Below are 23,052 nucleotides of genomic sequence, written 5' to 3' on the forward strand. Positions count from 1 at the left end.
TGGAAACTCTATGCAACCTTGAAATGTTTTTTCTGCCATCCTTCTTTGACAATATGATACATTTAATGGTTCATCTAGTAAGGGAAGCCAAGTTGTGTGGACCAGTTTGGGCGAGATGGATGTATCCATTTGAAAGAAGTATGAAGGTGTTGAAAAGCTATGTGCATAATCATTATCGTCCTGAAGCTAGTATGGTTGAATGTTATATATCGGAAGAGGCAGTAGAATTTTGCTCAGAATACATGAGTGGGGTTGAGGCAATCGGAATCAGCAAACCACGAAATAACTCAGATGGAGTTGATAAAGGACTACGACGGAATGGAACAGTGATCACCGTGTCTAGGGCAGAATTAGATCAAGCTCAATTAGTTGTGTTGTAAAATAATCCTGAGATTCAATCATATATAATGTAAGTAGAAAATATATTTCAATCATATATATTAGAGTAGTGATTTTCTTTTTGTTGTTTAAACTTTTTGTTATTTCTTTTATGTTTCAGTGATCACATAGAGTTATTACGGTTGATGATTCCAAACAAGATTAAAAATAAACAAAATGGGTTATAGATGAGCATAATAAAACGTTTTGCCAGTGGCTGAAGAATACAATTTTGACGAAGTTGGGAGAAAAAAATCATGGACTGTCGACTGAGTTGAAGCGCATATCTCTTGGAGCAAGCATTGATGTAATAAAGCATCAAGCTTACATTGTTGAAGGGAAACGATTTCATACTAAGTCAAGAGATGATGCTCGGCTGGTTCAAAATAGTGGAGTAAGTGTAGTTGCAGAAGCTATGCATTTTTCCAGTGCAAAAGATAATAACCCAATTTCAGGCACAATGACATTCTACGGGATTGTTGAAGAAATATGGGAGCTAGATTATTCATTATTTTGTATTCTTCTTCTTATGAGAAACAACAAGGTCGTGGTAAAACAAGAATGAGTTACATGACCCAACAAAAAGCCAAAGGAATCAAGAAAAATCTTCAATGGAACGATTTGGGACAACCAATAGGTGATGTGTATACAAACATGATATCATATCTTGGATCTAGAGTACGAGCCACGATTTCTATCAACTCAGGTGATTGGAGGAAGGTCCCACAAGATTTGAAAGATGGTCTATGGGAGGATATCATTGTAAGAAATTATCATTATGATATTTATTTATTTATGTGTGATATCTAAATTTAATAATTACTTTTCTTAATTATATTCTCAGGGTGATCACAACATTCCTCAAACCTTCAAACGTGAGATTTTGAAAAAAACTAGTCAAATAATGAGAGATTTTAAAAGTGAACTCACTACCGAGTACATCAAACCTTTGGCTAAAATGGGTATGATGGAAGAACTCAAATTTCCCCCAAAGAGGTATAGCGATATAATTGACGAGAGAGAATGGTTAAAATTTGTAACTAGTCGTCTAAGTCCAGAGTTTCAAATAGTGCATCAAGAATAAAAAGCACGTGCATTACTAATGAAGTCAAGGCATCGAACCTCTCGTAGAGGAATGGCTAATATAAGAGAAGATTTGGTAAGTATAAATGATATTATAGTTTAAATAATGGCTGATATTATCGCAACATATAACTATAATTATCTTGTACAATGCAGAAAAAAGAACGAAATATTCAAAATCCAGAGAGGTATCAAGTTTGGCTAAGATCGCGTGAAAAAAAATAAAGTTCTTGTGACAGAGCTAGACCGACAGTTTTCCAAAAAGATAGTAAGTTTTCTAAGGTTTTTTTTTTTTTTTTTTTGATGAAAACTGAGTATATTAAAAAAAACCAATAGTACATCAATACACCAAACTAAGCCAAACCGGCCAGCAAACAACACACCAAAACAACAAACCAGGCCAAACCGGACAGCCAACTCAAGATTACAAATGCATCAGGTAATTAAAAACAGCTAAATCCCTATGATTTAACTTTAGCTTAGGATGTCTAGTAAGCTTAACCTTCACAGAATATCTAATCTGCTGCATAATAAAATCAACAGACCAAGAGTTTAAATCATACAAACATTTACTTCTGTTTCTCCAAATCAAATACACAGCAGCTACCAATGAAGCAGCATAAACTCTTTGCAACAGACCCTTAGGCTTGCCCAACATCCAAGTATGCCAGTCTTCATACCTTCTCGGCCAAGAGTCCCTTCCCAGCCAGCTCTCCATTCTGGATCTCAGTTGGTGAGAGAACGAACAAGCAAAAAATAGATGAGAGTGAGACTCCGAAACTTCTTCACAGACCGGACACAGAGCAGATGGTAATTGAAAATGGCATTGCTGAAGCTTGTCTCGTGTAAGAAGGTGACCAAGAGCAGCTTGCCAAAAGATAAACCTATGTTTAGGTACTGTTAGGGAACACCAAACCACATTAGCAAAATAAACTTTGCTAATATTCAGCAACCTATTACAGAGAACTCTCACATAAATCTTGTTATTTTTGACTGCTTCATCCAAGACTTGAGAAGAAAAAATATCCCTCATATTAGCTATTTTCTTCCAATACCAACTCGCATCTTGTTGGACTTTATGGTTCCAAAACTCCTGCCCCTTAAGGTAAATGGAGTCAATCCATTTCACCCACAAGATATCTTTCTTAGAAGACACAGCCCACACAAATTTAGCAAGAAGAACTTTGTTCCAAGTAACCCCATGCTTAAATCTAAGACCCCCCATGCATTTGGGCAAGCACACTCGATCCCAATATGTAAAATGCATCTTGCAACGATTGCTACTACTGTCCTTACGCCCCCAAAGAAAGTTCCTACACAGCTGGTCTACTTCCTTGAGAACACTCTTGGGCAGAATAAAAATGCTCATCCAGAACATCCTAATGCTAAGAAGAACAGAGTTGATCAGTTGAGCCCTTCCTGCAAATGATAAGTGCCGACTCGACCAGCTATGAAGCTTGAGTTGAATCTTTTTAATAATCAAAGCACAATCTCTCGCCTTCCATTTGGTGGTGCGAAGAGGCACTCCCAAATATCTGAGAGGAAAGCACCCTTCATTAAACTGAATTTTCTGAAGCAGTAGCTTTATCTCACTATCAGCCAGGCCCCCAAAGTACACTTGAGACTTCTCCATGTTGGCTGATAAACCAGAAGCCAAGCTAAATTAGTTGAAATAGTCCTTAATAATCTGCACAGATTTAAACACACCCTTGCAAAAAATGATAAGGTCGTCCGCAAAACACAAATTAACAAGCTTCAGATTTTTACACCTTGGGTGAAACCGGAATTCCTTATTAAGGGCTGCTTGACTAAGAAGCCTAGTGAAATATTCCATCACAAGAACAAACAATAATGGAGAAATAGGGTCTCCTTGTCTCAACCCCTTTTCACCTTTAAAACCCCCTTGAATCCTACCATTCAATAAAATCAAATAAGTAGGGTCCCTTAAGCAAGTCATAACCCAATTGATGAACCTTTTCGGAAAACAGAAGGCATATAGAATGGCTTCTAAAAAATTCCAATCAAGCATGTCATAAGCTTTACACAGGTCTATTTTCAGAACACATCTAGGAGAGATGTTTTTCCTATTATAACCTTTGATAATATCCTAAAGAATCATAATATTATGCGCCAACAACCTTTTTTGCACAAACGCTCCTTGATTTTGGTTAATGAGACTAGGAAGGACTGTCGACAATCTACCACAAAGCATAGATATGCATTTATAAATGGTATTACAGCAAGCTGTGGGACGAAAATCGACTGCTTTGGTAGGGGTATCAACCTTAGGAATCAGAGTAATGGTTGCCATATTTAGCTCTTTAGGCAGAATACCCTTCTCAAAGAAACCTAGAATCGCCTCAGAAATTTCCGCTCCCAAATCCTTCCACATAGCTTTAAAGAATCCCGAGCCATACCCATCCGGACCCGGACTTTTAATAGCATGAATACTAAACAAAGCATCTTCCACCTCCTTCCTAGTAAAAGGTTTTATGAGACCAATCTGCTGGTCCACAGAAAGTCTATGACCCAAGCTGAAGCAAGAATTCTGAATTGGCATTGTAGCACTACTCGGACTCCCCATTATCTTTTGAAAATGGCTCACAAAATGGTCTACAACATCATCAAAACTCTCAACCAACTGACCTGAATCATTGATGAAAGAAGTGATCTGATTAGATGCCTTTCGTTGTTTTAGGCACGCATGAAAATACGCTGTGTTGTCATCACCATGGCGAAGCCAATTCACTTTACTTTTCTGTCTAAGAAAGCTGTCATAAGTTTTGGCATGCTTAGCAAATAACTCCCCTGCAATTCTCTCCTTATTTTGTAACTCAGTAGAGTGTGAATCCTTTTGGAGAGTCAAATTGGCATCTTGGAACTTCTCCTTAGCATCAGTGTAGTTCTTAGCAACATCACCCACATAATATTTATTAAAGTGGCGTAAGACATGTTGAAGTATGCCCAGCTTCTGAACTATAGTCCCCAGCCCCTTACCTTTGCAAGGCCTATTCCAGCTCTGAAGCACTACAGCTAGGAACCTATCATGCTCTGTCCAAAGGTTAAAAAATCTGAATGGACGACTACCTTGGTTAACAGCAGGCTCAGATTTAATAATACAAGAGCAATGGTCTGAAAGTAAATCCCAATTAACCACAGCTACTGTATGAGGAAATAGATCCACCCACCCTTCATTTATAAAAACCCTGTCCAGTTTAGAATAAATTCTATCCTCGTTAGATTGCTTGTTCGTCCATGTGAAATGAGACCTGTTAGTGCGCATTTCATCAACCAACCCCAAAGCTCTCTAATTCTGAGCATCCTCCAATTCCACAGCAGTAATACCACGGCCTCCCACTCTATCAGTGCTTTCAAAAACTGCATTAAAATCCCCAGCCACAAGCCAATGAATAGATGGAAAGTATAAACCAGAAATGTTACTCCATAATTGCCTCCTCTCCTCAATAGTGTTCCGTCCATACACAAAAGTAACACAAAATTTCTTATTGGTCCTCAATTCATTAGCAAAAATATGAACTAGTTGATCACTCTCCTTTAGGACCTCAACTGAAAAGCACTGCCTTTGCCAAACCAGGAGGATTCTCCCTTCAGCAACTGAACCTGCATAAAACTCCCAGTCACTGAAAAACATGTTCATCATTTTCTCAATTTTGTCCCCTCTCAACTTAGTTTCTAACAAAGCTCCAATACCAATTTTATTCACTAAACAAAACTGACTAAGGGATTTCTGTTTCTCCCTTTTATTTATACCTCTCACATTCCAACTAAGTATGTTGTAGCTCTCCATGAAAAAGATTAGCTGAAGATAATCCCACGTTTGTGACTCCCAGAACCTTTTCTTGTAGAGCAAAATAAGAGTTCTTAACACTTTGCTGAGCTTTAGCAACAGGCCTCCTTTTTCCCCCCACCCGTTTATGTGTGAGCCATTTCTCTGTGTTGCTATCATTGGAAACCAGATTATCTTTCAGATTTGTATTTGTCTCAACACCAGGGGACTGTGCACTTGCCTCAATACCAGGGGACTTTGCCAAATCTTGCTTCTCTTTAATTTCCCTAACATCTACCTGTTGTTGGTCAAAAACAGAACCATGTTTAGAAATCTCTTTACCCTTAGCAGTCTGCTGTTGGCCAATATCAGTACCCTCACTAGTGATCTCATTACCCTTAGTTGCTTGTTGCTGCTCCTGCAGATCCTGTTGAGTTCCCTCTACTTCCTTCCTGTTTTTCTGCCTCCAAATTTCCTTTTGCTTCCTGTTACACATAATCTCAGTATGACCAAACACCCTACATTCTTTACATTGTGTTGGTAGCCATTCAAACTCTAACAATTGCTCCATTAGTTGCCCCTTTACATTGAGAAACTGAATGGACTTTGGTATCTTCTCTGTTATTTCGACCTCCACCAACACTCGAGCAAACTGCATCATTGATCTATCCTTAGTCACTTTATCCACTAGAATCGGAGTCCCAATTGTACTCATAAGGGCACTCAGACACTTAGTCCCCCAATATTGCAATCCCAGTCCTGGAAGTCTAACCCACACTGGGACAGATTTCACTGCCTTTAACGTGTTTAGATCAATAGTAGATGGCTTAACAATCACTGGTTTCCTATCGAAGTGTAGCACCCCTGCTTCCAACACCAAATCTCTAGTTGCTTCCTCTCTTAATTTCACTAGAGTATACCCAGCATTCAATCGAGCAATTCTATCTATGCCAAGCTTACCCCAAATCCTCTTAATAAAACCTTCAAAAACAGCAAAAGGAGGATTGGCTCCTATAACCATACATACCACAGCTGAGTTCCAGAATGAGGCTTCAACTTGGATCTCCTCCAAATCTACCTGAGCTATCCTGTGTCCCTCTCGTACCATAGGTTCCTCATATTTCAGCTTAGCCCCTCCCTGGTTCGACAATAATGAACAAAAATGAGTCCATTTGTCTTTCGCCTGGGTCTGAAAATCCTTTTCATCCATCGCCATATCATTCCAGTTAACACCATCTCAAACCTCTCCAAATGAACCCTCATCCATTTCCTTCAGCTCGCGATCCCCACCATCTGGGAACTCAAACATCGAATCTTTGAACTCTTCATCAATTTCCTCCGGTGGATCAGCGTCTCTGCTTTCCCCTCTTTCTTCGTTAACTTCGTGAATCACTGGAGCCTCATTAACCCTAGATCTAGCAGGCTTTTGGACGATTTTCTTGCGTCTCGCCATGGAGAGAACCAGAGAACCCCTTCACGCCCCAAGTTTTCTAAGGTTTTACAATCAATATATTGTTTTTATTTATATAAACTAATTTAACCAAATAATATCTTGAGCAGGAGGACGTCAAAGAAAAATGGGTACACTATATTGATATGTTAAATGCTATTATGTAGGGTCCATCTTCATCTAAACACAAATCCCTATCACCAAGCCCACATTTATCATCAGTTGGATCTCACGTAGTCATCCCCGCTGAAATAACTCAACCAGAACCTTCAAATTGGTTAACAGATAACCAATGGGACAAAATTGATCTGAGTCTAAAATTTATAGTGAAGGAGTATTATTCCAATAAAGGAATAGATGGGGTTGTACAAGTTCCCGTTGACCCGGAGTTTATAGGAGAACGCAAGGCTATCTTCATCACTTTGGAAGACGTTTATCAAGCAGCCTCCATGGATAATATTGGATCCTCAACTATGCTGTTTGGTATGAGGTATGTATCAATCCGTTATTTCATTACAAACTATTAGAGGAGTTTGAATATATTAGATATTCATCCGTAGTGAAGTAAGTTTTGAGATGAAATTGTGTGCTGCGGAGATAACAGAAGGTTGAGAACATGTGTGTCTTAGTGAAGTAGGTTCTGCAAATTTTGTGTGCTGCGGTGGCTTATGGTTGAGAACATGCATGTTGTTTGTTGTATGTTTTGTCTGAATTGAATTTATAGGTTCTAATAATTTTGGATATGCTATAGAAACAGAGGAAACTCTGCCTAATTTTTTTTGACGATATTAATTTATTAATTGAAAATGTAATATGAATGATTGATTCTCTATAAATGCATTTTGGAAAGCATGCACCCAAATTCATGACAATTATACAAATTTTTTGACACCGAACATCTTTCTATTGGCAATGATGAAAGTAAAAACTATACGGTGGATCTTATAGCCAAATGGATGATGACTATGGATAGACGAGGCCAAATATATTTCATTCCTTGGATTGTTGAGTAAGAACGAACTACTTAAACATTATCACTACTATGGTTGAATTTTAATTTTATAATAATCATAATTTATTATTATTTTAGTCGACATTGGATGTTGGTGCTCATGATGATGCGGGGGATGACCATAATTTTGGACCCTTTAAAAAATCATAAATCTTCACCAATAATTACGGAGGTTATGGGAAAGTAAGTTCTTCAATTGTAATGTATGCATTATTAATTTTTAAAAGTTGAGAGCATAATATGTATTTAATTAATTTTAATTTTTGTAGAGCATACGCACAATGTTTGGAAAATGAATACATCGGCACATTTACAAAATTGCTGAGAGGTTCTTGTCCAAAAGAACCTGAAAGTCATTAATGTGGTTATTATGTACTAAGATACATTTATGATCTTGTAAATGCACCGAATCCGGCAGAAGTTATCAAGAAGAAAGTATGTTATATTTTAAACTCTTTTTTGCTTAAGAAAAACTAGATATAGTATTTAATTATCTAATCTATATTAACTTTTCAATTTTGCAGTGGTTTGACAAAAAGCAATTCAATGTCAAAGAGGATCTACTACCACTACAAAGTGATTGGTTAGCTAGATTAATGCCATTTGTTTATGAAATCTAAATTTGTGTATGTATGTAAGATTAAAATGCTAACTTATATTGGTTAGAATGATTAAAGTCTTTGATTCAGTACTAGCCAATTATTTTGTATTAGATATGAAATGTATATATAAAAATTTAACAAATTACGTTATACTATTGAAAATAATTATGTATAATTAAAATTAAAATTTAATTTTTTTTATTAAAAATGCTAGGTTATAATTCGAAATTGAATTTTTTTTTTTAATGAGATGCACTTTCTCTGCGGTTGTAGTAAGCCAACCGCGGAGAAAAGAGACTTTTCTCTGCAGTTGTAATAAACAAACCGCAGAGAAAGGTCTCTTTTCTCCGCGGTTTGCTTATTACAACCGCAGAGAAAAGTCTCTTTTCTCCGCGGTTGGCTTACTACAACCGTAGAGAAAAGTGTAGCTTTTCTCCGCGATTTGTGTAACACTTTTCTCTGCAGTCGAATACACTGCGCTTTTCAATACTCTCGAAAACCGCAGTATATTGAGTAAAAAAACCGCAGAGAAAAGCCTTTTTTGTAGTAGTGACAGGCCATTTCTTATGGTTGTACAAGATATAGAGCGCAGCGAGCATCCTATATTCGTTTGGGGCTATTTGAAAAGGGGAAACTCTGAAATAGTTGGCCACCCCCTGAAAAAATGAGTGAAGAGGCAAAGTAGCCCCTACCTCAATGTGAAACCTCGACCAGGCGCTGAAGGCCCTCCGGGCAGGTTCGCCCTTTGGTCTTAGTTAGGTTTGACTAGGGTTACCCCCATGAGACTGTACTTCCTTATATAATTGGCGATCATTCTGATCGTCACTCTGCTCTCAGGAACTAAATGCCACTCAACATCTGGCTAAGCGGCATGTCGGGGTCGAGCGTGTCTTTGGATGTTGGGGTCAGGAGCATTTTCAGCTCGATCACTGGTCGAGGGAGCATCAGCCCTAGGAGCAGGCTGATGAGGAGGATCGGGGGTTCTCTTTTTCTGGGCTTTGGTTTTGGTGCGAGCCATACTTTGAACAAGGACAGGTGAAGTGTTTGGATTGGCACGAGAAAATGGAATTTCGGGTATCAATGATGATGGTTGTTCTTCGTCCTCGAGCAGTTGAGCCAATAGATCATCCTCTATAGGTATTTCTCCTCCCAATAGATCTTGCATGTAAACTGCGAACAGAGAAAGGAGGAGATAAGACGCACAGCTTGGGAGCTTATGTTGAAAGTTGGAATAACGTTGCTCGCGTCTACGATTAGCAGCATTCTAACGGAAACACTAAGTTCTATGCGAGCAGTTTGAAAAACAGATCAAAAAGCGGAAATAAAAAGTTTTTGGAAAAAATCTTTTTCGACTCTGAAGGGGTGGGAAAAACCCAGTTTTTCAGCTAGCCTAAAAAATGAATTTTTACTTCGATTTTACGCCCTACACTTACGATCTTGACTATCAAACTAGCTCCTAACTCCTACAGAGCAAAACTACACTACCCTATCAAGCATCAATCAACATTCCCACAATCCTCATGCATTTCTACCCAAGAACACAAAAAAGTTTTAGAACTCAAAACAGTCGTATAGCAATATGCATGGCATGTCAAAGGGCTTAAAAGTTTAAGAAATTTACATGGATGAAGGTTGGAGGTTCTGGAATGGAACGACTTAGGCGTGCGAACAAAGGATCCTTAGAACAGTGACGGAAGACCTCTGAAGTTTTGAGCTCTGAGATGGAGTTCTTGAGGGTTCTTGGCAAGAAAATGGCGAGTAAAAAGTTAAATGGTAAATGTGAGGATTATTTATAAAGGCTGAGATATGTTGAAAAAGGGTAATCATGAGTTACCTTTTTCAAGGCATGGGGGAGTGTAATAGTCGTCAGAGGGATTACTTGGAAACTGAAAAGGTGTGATTAGACATGATTAGGTCACAGTTTTCAAGAACGCACGAGGGGCTCTGACAGATTTCGTGGGGCATACGAAATGTTAGTTTCCTAAGTTTACTTATTACTGGTCGCAATAAATAAACTTGGGGGCAAATGTTTATCCAAAAAACAGCTGCGGATGATGTGGCAAGAATTTTCGACACGTGGCCGACACATGGCAGAGATGTTGCTCGCCTATCGACCAGAGATATTTCCATATGCGAAGTTCAAGTTTTATATACGATCAGCCTAGTCATATACTCCATTTATTTATGAATAAATTTGTAAAGTTGTAATGATATCCGAGAATATCTCCTCATTATGACCTGAAGATCCGTTTATTAAGGAAAGATATGACTAATTGACTCATGTAACCCTCCTTGAGTCTATAAATATACAAGAAATAGCTCAAGGGGGGATCTTTGGATCTTTTTCCGAATTACATTACTATTATCCATCGTTTGTATTGTTTTCTCCTTCTAAGGTCTGTGAAACTCAGGAACCCTAGTTCTTTGATCACACCTTTGAAGCTCAATATTAATAATAGTATCAAGTGGACGTAGGTCATTACCAATCACTGGGGTCGAACCACTATAATTCTTTGTGTTCTTTATTTCCCATTAGATTGGTTTCTCAATCTTTGTACTATTTTTCTGTCATTTTCTTGACTCCGTGTCGTTGACCAAAATGAGGGTCAACAAAAGGAATGTTAAGAGAGAGTTGAAATCATAAGTCAAACAAGTTGAAACACAAGTTTCTGATAGGTTTTAGATTATCTCTAAACATAAGTCCTTTTCTAAGCCTTATTGTTCTTTTCACTTCTTCTCTCTGTATCTATCTCATGTGTTGAGAATCATCCACTCTAGTCTAGGTGATTCCAAGGATACTTTGGAGGGCTTTGAAGAAAATTGAAGATCGGTTCAGTTTCTTGGTAATTCTCTGCGACACAAAGGATACAAGGGTTAGAGAAATTGAAGGAAGTACTCATTCATTCCGCTGCGTACAATGTAAGTATTCTTATCATTATTTCTCTTTGAATTAAATTTTAGAAACATGTTCTAGGTTATCTCATATTAACTTGTTTAATATTAGATCTACATGAAAATAAATAAAGATCATGTATAAGTTTCCCAACATTGCATGCATGAGTAGGGTTATTACAGCTAGGCATGCTTATTATGACTTAGTAACGCATTATTAACTACTTATGAGCATGCTTAAGTTTTCTTGTTGAGCCTTAGCTCACGGGTGCTATGTGGTGCAGGTAAGGGAAAAGGGAAGCTGGACTAGCCATGAGTTGGAGAGCTTTAGTGGTGACGTGTACATATGCAGCTGCTCGACCACCATGGGCAGGGTTTCTTAGAGGAACTAGGGTTAAACTCTATTTTTGCCGCTTAGCTCGACTAGTTGTAACTTTTGAGTTGTAATTACTCTTTTGTAACTTCAAACAACTTTGCAAATGTTTAATATCGGATCCCATGTACAACTTAACATTTTAACGAACTAACTATTCCTTTTGACCGAAATTTTTAACCCAAAATCGTTAATCATATTTAGTTGCACGTTTATGGCTAAATGACTCGATTAGCGAGTCTAACACTATTTAAAATACACTGTGTAACGGTCTTGGCTATTCAGGATGTTATAACAACTTTTCGAGTTCAATCGCCCATTTCAATAGTCTACCTGGTGCTTCAGGTCTGGACAATATTTGCCTCAACAGTTGGCTAGTTAGCATGTGTATTGGAAGTGCTTGTAAGTAATGTAATGACCCAAATTTGCTAATAAGGCTTAAGGGCCTTGATTAGTGTGTCGAGAGGGAATAATTGGATTATATGTGATTTAATGATTAAAAGCATGTTATATGATTATTTGAATATCTAAGATGCATGACTATGTGTATTAGTATGCATGTAGGCCCTGATTAGGTTAGAAGGGCATAATTGTTATTTTGGACCGTCGAGGGCATAACTGTATATATATATATATATGTGTGTGATAAATTGTCGGGACCACATTATTATGTGGATATATTTGTAATCTCTGACTCGAGACGATCCTAGTGAGCGATTTAGCGAAAAAGTCATGGTGGGGATTTATACCCGGCTCGGGGCGAGCTTGGGGGGGAATTTAGAGAATATATTGGAGTCTATTTTGATAATGAGGAATATAATTGGTGATTAGTTAGGTGTCGGGAAGTAAGCAGTAAATATTAGAGACACTCGAGGAATTAGCGGGAATTGGGTGTAATGACCAAAATGCCCCTAGGTTGACTAAAGGCTTAGGAATAAAGGGAGGGAAAATTGGTCATTTGGTTTATAAGGGATAAGTATTATTAAGTTTTATACTTAGTGGATTGTGTAGAAAGAGCTGGAAGTCTGAAGGAAAAGGAAGAAAAGGAAAAGAAAGGGGAATTGGAAGTTTTTTTTCTCTCTCTCATTCGGTTGGAGGTCTCTTCTCCATTTCTTGAGGTTTCTTGGAGCTAAAACTCAGGAAGAGTCTAGGCAGAAGCTTGAGGCTAGGGTCCCTGGTTTGTCTTGAGGGATTGACAGGGGATACTCATCATTTGAGGTAAGGTTAAAGGTAGTTTTTAGTTTCTAGTCCTTGGTATTGTTGTGGATTTTGGGCTGAGTTTTGGTGGGGAATTTTAGGGAGTTGAGGCTGAAGCTTTGAGGAGGTGAAGGCCAAGCTAGTGAGGAGGATAACCTAGGTTGAGCTCATCCATCAAAGGTAAGGAATTCTAGTTCAAGTTCTGTGGTTTCAGTTGTTGTTTTTATTGAGTTTCTGAGTTTTAGGTTCAGCCATGGTGAATTTTGTGATTTGGAGTGCATGTGATTGAGTTATGTGTGGTTGGGATGTTTGGGATGAGTGGAGGATGTTGGTAGGCTTGTTTTTATGTTATGTTGAAGTTTGGAAGATTTTTGGTAAGGTTTGGCTCGGGGAAAATTGAAGGAGGAAAATGCAGGGTTTACTGTGCTGTGACTAGCGCTAGTCACTGGGCGCTGTAGCGCTAGGCTAAGTGGTCTGGGGCATTTTAGGCTCTGTTTGTAGCGCTGTAGCGCTACCCTGTTTCCAGAAAGGGGTTTTTGGGTTATTTTCAAGGGTTTTTTCCCGGGGGTTCGGGGTTTGATTCCACCACCCTGTTTGGTGGAATTAGGGCTTCCCGAGGGCTCGAGATTGGTCCTGAGGCTAGGTTTTGGACTTGAGGTTTGGTGATGATTCAGATCTATGGCTGTGACTAGGTGTACGCTTGGGATCGGACGAGATCGTGCTTGAGGATCAAATTGAACAAAGCTAGCAAATATAAAGGTAAGAAAACTGCACCCGGTTATGTGTTTGTGATGGGACTAAGAGCTCCCTATATCTGTATGATGTCATAGATGATATTATGCCATGGGACATGTGATATACGGCCTAAGGGTGCCGTAAATAATACTTGCGCACAGGACGCGGCTCGGCCACTGGTAGCTGAGGATAGCTTAACATTCACTGAGCTCGGTTTAAGCGGGCCGGAGTCAGTGGGATAACAGAGGGTGCGGCCTAAGGACGCTAACCTAGTTATCATATGTGAATTGATTATTGATATGGAATGATATACTTGGTATGCTGAATACTTGATTAACATGAATGCTTAGACTGTTGAGTACATGCTTATGTGGTATGAGTTGTCTGAATGTCTGTTGAATGATTATGCTCTGTGATTGTGTTTTCTTGCTGGGCCTTGGCTCACGGGTGCTACGTGGTGCAGGTAAAGGCAAAGGCAAGTTGGACCCACCCTGAGATGGAGAGCTGCGGGGCTGAATGTACATAGTCAGCTTTTTGGCCGACACGACCGAGGAGTGGAAAAGGACGAGAAATGCTTAACTATCTGTTTTGCCTTAGAGTGGCAAGCAACTGTATTTAAATCTTAATTATTTTGTAAACGGTCTTAAACTTATTACTTTTGGGATCCCGTGTAAAAAGAAAATGTTTATTTATAAGAAGTGAATCTTTTGAGACCAAAATCTTTAAACCCTAGTTCAACTATAGTTTCAGTATCAAGTTTTGAGTTAAATGACTTGATTAGCAAGTCTGACACCTTTATAAACACACAGTGTAACGGTCTTGGCTATCCAGGGCGTTACAAGTAAGGTCGCAACTTTCGAGACACATGCACCAAGCATAATGTGAGCTTTTCCATTAGAGGGTATCTTGATTCAGCTCCTAAGAGCCTTTTACTGATGTAATATATCGATCTTTTTACTTTTTTATCCTCTTGAACTAACGCAACACTGATTGCATGCTTAGTTGTGGCGAGGTATAAGTACAGTACTTCTCCCAACACTGGTTTAGAAAAATTGGGTGGTTCAGGGAGATGTTTTTTAAGAGACTAAAAGGCGAGCTTGCACTCCTCTGTCCACTCGAATTTATTGCACCCTCTCAAAAGAGTAAAGAATGGCATGCATTTACTATGTGCCCAGCACACATATTTTCCAATTAGTCCCAATTTTTTTTTTCAAATCTGTGTAATTTTTTAATCCTAAAACTACCCAAAAACAACCAAATTATTGCTAAATTTACATAAAAATAAATAAAATAAACATGCTCCAAATAACATGTACCATCCAATTAATACCCTAACATATCAATCAATTTCATACATTTTCATTTATGAAAATAAACTAGCAATCTATGGCTCTGAGGCCAGTTGTAAGATATGCATATGATAAGATCTTTATTTGTTTTCACATAATTTACATATTATCAAACAAACATGTAAATTCCTAGAACATGCTCCTATGAAATTGATACAAAATAGAGTAAAGTAAAGAAACTTACATTACGTAGCGGAACTGGAACAACTCCTTCCTTCAATCTCTCTAACCCTTGATTCATTTCTGTAGTAGAGTATTATCAAGAGATTGAACTAGATCAGCAACACGGTCTTCCTCACCAACCCTTTGATCAACCTAGAACTAGTGTGAGCTAGTTCTCAACATATGAGACAGAGATCTAGAAGAGAAGAAGAGAGTGAATGGCCAAGAAAAGATTATACTGTCTAGGTTTTCACTTACCCAATGAATCAACTGAGACTAACTTATGAAAACCCTAGATATCATATTCCTTATATAGGCAACTTAATGGGATTTATTTAAATTTAAATTAATTAAAAATAATAAACAAAAAATAAAAGCTTTGGGCTCCCACAAATAGACTTGGGCCCAATCTCTTTGTTTTAAATTCAAATCCCAATTGGGCCTAAATTCACAACATTTTTATTTATTTATATTTTAATTAATTAATGAAATCCTTATTCAAATTAAATAATTATAATTTGAAACTTGATTTAATATTATTTATTTATATTAACACCAGTTTATCAATATTAATAAATTTTCCGAAGATTCTCCTTTATTCCCTAAATCTCATATATCTATAAAATTTTCCAAAAGTGACCTAGTCAACTTTAAAAAACTTGATAATTAAATTAATTAATTCAGACATTCTAGATGATTTACTCAAAGGTGATGTGGGTGCCATGGATCCATGAAATCAAGCTCCAATAAGTTACCGTGAATTTATTTACGAAAAATTTCACTACCTTATTAATTCTTCGTGACTCCACTATAGACTCAGATTTAAACTCTTGAATTCATAGAACGTATTTTCCAAACCACAAATGTGTTATCCATTGTTATAACCATTATAGTCACTCAATCCTCTATCGATGATTTACTAACATGCTGAGTGCAAATTATCATTTTACCCCACATCAATATTTTATCCTTAACTCCCACTAAGTTCCTTATATATGATATTTCTGTGAACTTAATCACAGAAATGAGATCTCAATCATTTAACCTTTTGAACAAAGCAATTATGGAAATCATCTTTCCACTTCTCATACAAAAGTTATATATTTCATATCTATGAATAATACTCCCAGTAAACTACACTATTAAATCTCTAAGATGTAAGTATGGACTAGATAGGGTAAGCTGGTAACGAATATGTCAAAAGATTTAAATAATATAATTACCAGAATATTATCACTCAGAATTAAGATCGACTTGACCTATGGTCAACATTGCGACATTGATTAGATTCGATAACAATGATACTTATTTATCTATCAATAATCAATATCGGTCCTATTCCGATGTAACCAAATACATCCGATCTTATCTACTTGGTCAATGCCTTGGACAAGACATCGCACCCTGAATGTGTAAGTAGATCATATCGTAGATTGCATAATCAGTGAAAATCCAATGCACTGATCTAATCTTAGGACTCGTTCTTTTGAACATATAATTACAACTATAATCCATTGTGACCTAGTCACTATAATTGTAATTATTTATATATTAGGGATTTTATAAATGTTTGTATTATTTCAATAATCATGTAGTAAAATAAGCAAGCAACACGGCTGTCAAACTAAATGATTTATACTACTTTTATAGACAATATAAAATCGCGTTATAAAACCCAACATCCTTTGTCTGTCACGAAGCTTGTGCGTTCTTGGTCAAGAGCATGCATTGCTATCTAGTTATATCAAGAGTAAGCATCCATGAATGACATGATATCATGCCCCGAGGTTGCATGGACGAGCTGATCAATTCAAACAATGTGAAACAATACTTCAAACATGCTTTATTTAAGTTTGAATAATCAAAGCGAGTTCGCAACTTCCCATTTGGTTTGAGGACTAACACTGGGTTGGCTATCCAGTCTGGGTAGTAAGCTTCTCTTAGGAAGCGGTTAGCCTTTAATCTATCCACTTCTTCCTTTAAAGAGTGTATCATTTCATCATCAAGGAACCTTCTTCTTGTTGTTTTGGGGATAATTTTTTATCTATGTTTAAAGCATGGCTTATTATATTGGGATTGATCCCAATCATATTTGCATGGGACCAAGCAAAAACATCTTGGTTTTCCCTTAGAAAGTGTATTAATTGCTATTTCGCTTCCTTAGTGAGGTTCTTCCCAATCTTCACCACTTTGGTGGTATCCTTATCATCGAGCTGGATGTCTTTGAGCTTCTCTATCGGTTTGAGTTCAGATCCGTCTTCTCCCATCCTAGGGTCAATTTCATCTTTAACCTCGTAAATCTTCTCTTCTATTTCCTCAATCACAACCAAGGTTTGGGCACTAGAATGACCTTTCCCCTTCATGGAGATGTTATATCACTCTCGGGCTGCTAATTGATCTCCCTTCAATATCCCAATTCCACTTGGTGTTGGGAATTTAAGTGCTAAGTGCCTTACAAATTTCGTTGCCCCTATTCCAATCAAGGTTGGTCTCTCGAGCAAGACATTGTAGGCTGATGGGGTGTCAACCACTATGAATTTGAACATTCTTGTGATCGAGATAGGATATTCTCCCAAAGTTACTAGAGGTTCAATTGCTCCCATTCTGGCTATGCGCACGCTTTTAGTCTTGAACTGATAGACCCATTTTTTTCCAATGTCGCATTGTAGAGGATATTAACTGAGCTTCTGTTATCAATCAATACTCGGTGGGCCTCTTATTGGTGAGCTAGATAGTTATGACAAATGGGTCATTGTGGAGAAATTGGACATGAGAGGCATCTTCTTTTGTAAAGGCTATTGGCTGGGATTTGACCCTTTGTTGCTTTGGAGCTCGAGGCTCTGGAACGTAGGGAGAACCATCTTCAGTTTTCAGCTCTTGTACGTATCTCTTTTGAGCAATTATGCTTGTCCTAGCTATGTGGGGTCCCCCGGAGAGGGTTATTACGTCTTCTCCATCAATTAGAGGGGGTCAATTATCTTCCCTAGCAGGGGGTGTTGCGACTTGAGGTTGTGGTGCAAGTTAGGCTAGTTCAACCTTTTGGTTTTGTGGTGCATGCCCCTAGTTATTGTTCCTGTTTCGAACATATTGTCCAAGGTAGCCTCTCGAGATCAAGCCCTCAATCTCATCCTTCAATTTCATGCATTCCTCATTCATGTGACCAATGTCCCTGTGGAATCAATAGTATTTATTATGATCTCATTTTGCGTGTTGATTATCCATTACTTCAGGTCATCGAAACGGGACCTGATTCTCATTAGCCACATATATGTTCTCCCGAGTCTTTGTTAGCTCAGTGTACACTGTGTAAATTGAGATGTATTTATCTCCCTTTTTCTTCTTACTTTTTTCTGCCTCGAGAGTATTTCCTTTATTCTTCTTCCGTTTGGAAGGATTATCACCAAAAGGTTGAGCCATAGATGGTGTTGTCAAGCTTGTCGTAGAGTTAATGTTTGTCTTTGTAGTTATTGGGGTAGGAGGCGCTAATTGTAGTGCCGACTTGGCCTCCTCTACATTGATGAACCTCCGAGGTCAAAGAGTGAGCTTCGCTATAGTATGCACCAATTTTCATTGCAAATCATCCCAGAGGGGGCTTTCTGGCAAGATTCCAACTCACATAGCCATTTAATGGTGTTGTCATTAACATCTCGAGCTCGAGCTGCTTCGATATTGAATCTTGCAAGATATTTCTAAGTGACTCTCCTGGCTATTGCTTAATTTTTTCCAAGGAGGAAGGTTCGGGTTTGATGCTTTTTGTAGCCCGAAACTGCTTCTTAAGATCTTTCGATAATTGTTGCCATGACGAGATCAAATTTCTATGGAACTTGTTGAACCAACTTTTTGCAGCTCTTGATAACGTTGTTGGGAAAAGCATGCAACGAAGTTCGAGGCCAACATTACTAGCCTTCATCACTGTGTTGAACGTACTCAGGTGGCTACCAAGGTCGGTATTCCCATCATATGGTGCCATGTGGGGTATTTTGAAACCGTGTGGGAAAGGTATGCTTGAAATGTGAGGAGAGAAAAGCTCAAGCTCCTCATCCAAGTCATATGCCTTCTCCTTATTTTTACCTTCTCGAAGGAGCTTGAACTGCTCCTCGAGTGCGTTAATTCTTTCTTGGATCGGATCTATCTGGGGTGGAGCTTGTACTATGGAGAGCTGGTTATTGTTCAAAGGAACTCCAGCTCCTTGTTGCAATAGTGGATTGTAATTATTCTCGAAACATTTGGTTCTTCAACTCAACCAATGGGACATATCTCTCAGGATTATAGCAGTCCTGATTTGGTGGCATGGAACTTTGACCAGGGCATCGTGGTGCTGATGAAGCACTTCCTTCATTTGGGGTCTTATTGTTAAAAGGTTGGTTTTCAGGCCGTCACGGGTGTTCCTCAGTCCGCGGGGTATTTTCCTCTAAGACTATGGGCAATGGTCGTCCACTTCCAGATTTGGGAATGTTTCTAGTAGGTGCAATCATTTTTGTGATGAACACAAATCTGGATGGGGAGGTTTGAAAGATTCCGAATGCTTTCAATGAAAGCAGCAAACTGTTGATGACGTTTTTCGTCAACCAAAATTAAATAAGAACAATTAAACGTTTTTGAATAATTAAGGAAGAGAATAAAAGAAAGAGATTTTTTACGTGCTTTAGTAGTTAAATCTACCTACTCCACGAGTCACTTTTATTAATAATCTACGTTAAAACCTAAAAAAAAAATCACAGAGTTCTTGAGTACAAGCAATTGCACGTCCCCTTAAATGACTACAATCCAAGCTATTTATAGACCTGGCCCTTCCCTTAATTTTAAGGAAGCTGCATTAATATCTAATTTGAATTTAAAGTTATAAATGAATAAATCAAAATACAATATGATATATTAAATATCAAATATCCCTTAATTCTCCACTTATCCCGTGGAAATTGTCAAAAGCTTAGTCTTGGATACACATTCAATGGGTAAGTACATAGGGTGTTAATGTTGTGATGGGTGTTTTTTTTAACACTTATTATCATATTTCGAACATATTTGTTGCTATATTTGTGTTCTTTATTGATTTTTCTCTCATTTCAAAGGATCTAGTTTATTCTGCAAAAAAATTATGATTTGCTTGATGGACCTTGATAGGCCTCGCTAAGGCTCGATGGTGTTGTTAGGATTAAGGAAGAAAAAGGTCATTAATGGACCTCAATGACCTTTTTATATTTTGTTCCTTTTCTTACATGAATATGCCTCGCTACACCTCGATAGAACTCGATGGTGCTTTTGTATTTTCTTCCAATTTTAACACAATACACCTCACTAGACCTCGATAATACTCGATGGACCTCGATGACCCTTTTGTATTTTCTTTTTCATTTTTTACATGAATGCACCTCACTACACCTCGATGGACCTCAATTACCTTTTGTAATTTTTTTTTTTTTACATGAATACACCTTGCTACACATTGATGGACCTTGATTACCTTTTGTAATTTATTTTATTTTTTTACATGAATAAACATCAATGGCCTTTTGTATTTTATTTCATTTTTTACCTTTTATAATTTATTTTATTTCAAATAATTGGAATTCCTTGTGTTCATATAACGATTATAGCCTTAGGCGAACAATTGGTGGTGGAATGTAAATGTAGTATATGCGGTGGTAAAGGTCACAATACGAAATCATCTAAAGTTAGACTTTGCATTAGGTAACAATTTTATTCTCTTTGTATTTTAATGAAATTACTAGGTACATTCTAGTACATCAATTGCCATTTTATTTTAAAAAACTTAGCATTTTTCTCTATATATATGATTGTTCTTGATTAGCCTCGATTGACCTTGATAACCTCAATTGGACATGAGGTAATCAAATCCCATTGAGGTTTATCGAGGTTTGATAATACACATACTTTAAAAATTCAAATTACCATGATGCTAGCGAGGCTTGCCCTTCCCATCGAGGTTTGCGCTTTCCATCAAACCATGCTTCTCAAATTTATTTATAATCATCGTCAAAGGATTACTTTCTCTGCAGCTCACACGAGCAGGAAAATGCTCAGTAATCGAAACTAATAGGTCATGCATATGCAAAATAGCAAAGCAAATCAAACATGATTGAGAAAAAAAAACGAAAAATAAAAAATTCACAAATTAAAATTATAGAAATATATCAAAATCCATCGAGGCATATCGAGTTTTGGTGAGGTCACACACAAGGACAATCAAGGTGTAGTGAGGTGTATTCATTAAAAAAAAAAGATAAATATAAAAGGTAATCGAGGCCCATTGAGGTGAATGTTGGGAGAGAGTGAGATTACACCACCATAATAATAAGAATCTACACCCTATAACACTTGACAAAGTCTATGAAAAGATTGAGATAGAGATATGCAAACCCTAGTTGTAGAACAATACCCTTGTTCTTCTTGCATGCTTCAAAACCCTTTGTTAGAAGACCACTTGAACCTTTGATGGAGAGAATCAAACACAAGGCTTATACATGAGAAGCATCATTGTCCAAATTCTCTATTTTCTAGCCATTGATGGATGCTTGAGGCTTTCTATAGTAGGAAAGAGAATTAAGATTGAACAAGCCTTTAAATTCACAAAGATAAGCATTTTCTTTATAAATTTCTTGGAAAAAAATAATGATCTTGAGGGCTAGAAAGAGAGAGAGAGAGAGAGAGAGAGAGATTTGAAAGAGTGACAAAGTCTATCAAAACTCTATGAGAACCTTTTTATAGTGTAGGCGACGTCATTAAGTCCAACCAATAGGATTATAGCTTTTAAACACATTATTTGGAACTTAAAACACGAGCATGTATGGACACATTAGGCGACGCATCGCATGTCTATAGGCGATGGGTGATGCGTCGCTTGCTGTGCATCACCTCCAAGGAGGCAACGCAACGCCACTTAGGCAAGTCCAACTTCTCAAAAGTGACCTTAAACACCTCCAAATGCTCCCAAAATTTTAGATACCTCAATGTATCTCCTTGGACCCATTTTTAAATGCTTACAACATAAAGTCAATTTTTACATCTACACTATGTGAAACCATTTAGTGTTTTACACCTAGCTTGTGTAAGACCACTTAGACTTTATATTTTAACCAATCCTAACAATGCAGTCATGTAAAACTTGAAAGAAAATACAAAAGCACAATCAAGATCTATTTATTCATGTAAAAAAAGGAACAAAATACAAAAGTTCATCGAGGACCTTCTTCTTCCTTAATCCTAACAACGCCATTGAGGCTTGGTGAGGCCTATTGAGGTCTAATGAGGCAAATCATGACAGTTTTGCAGAAAAACACAGAAAGTTGCAGAAGAAACCAGATGCTTGGAAGTAAGAGAAAAATCAAGAAACAACACAACTATAACAACCGATTTGTTCAAAATGTGATAATAAGTATTAAAAAATCAATGCCCATCACAACATAAACACCCTATGTACTTACCCATTGATTTTTTACTCCAAGACTAAGCTTTGGATGGTTTCCATAGGCTGGGTGGAGAAAAAGGCAGGTTGCAAACTCGAGTTGGTGGGTTGCAAACTCGAGTTGGTGGGTGGAGGAGTCGTCAAGGTGAAGGAAATGTTGTGGGATGGAGGAAATGAATTTAGGGTTGAGAGAGAAAAGAGTGAAGTGAGATAGAGAAAGGAGAGTTATGATGAGGGAATTTTAGGAAATTTTGGAAACAATACCATGTTTTTGAAATAGGAAATGGAGAGAGGGTTTATTTTAATTATACACCACTTCATGCATATAATGGGAAATTTCTGTAACGACTCAACTATTTCTAAGACTTTGGACCATTAAAACTACTAGCCATAACTTCTATTTTGGGAAACATACATAAGAAATAACATAACTTTATTTAAAACCCCAAAATAAATATTGTGCAAAATACAAAGTAATATAAAATATAAAATACAGTATGGGTACCCATTGTTTAATACATAAAAACATAAACCATAAACTTTAATTGTTTAAAAACTAAGTGCATAATTACAAAAGAAACATAATTCAAAAGACTTAAAAATAAT

At 37.4% G+C, this 23,052-nt stretch overlaps 1 protein-coding gene across 1 annotated transcript; it reads right to left on the bottom strand.

Annotated features, from left to right (window-relative positions):
- Positions 1-1,885: 1,885 nt before the first annotated feature.
- LOC133800221 (uncharacterized) lies at positions 1,886-4,744 on the bottom strand. The gene is made up of 3 exons (XM_062238175.1): positions 3,600-4,744; positions 3,231-3,371; positions 1,886-3,119 (listed from the first exon to the last, which is right to left on the bottom strand). The coding sequence occupies exons 1-3, from the start codon at positions 4,742-4,744 to the stop codon at positions 1,886-1,888; spliced, it is 2,520 nt and encodes an 839-aa protein (XP_062094159.1).
- Positions 4,745-23,052: the final 18,308 nt, after the last annotated feature.

Source organism: Humulus lupulus, chromosome 9 (genome assembly GCF_963169125.1).
Source record: "Humulus lupulus chromosome 9, drHumLupu1.1, whole genome shotgun sequence".
Lineage (NCBI taxonomy): Eukaryota > Viridiplantae > Streptophyta > Magnoliopsida > Rosales > Cannabaceae > Humulus > Humulus lupulus.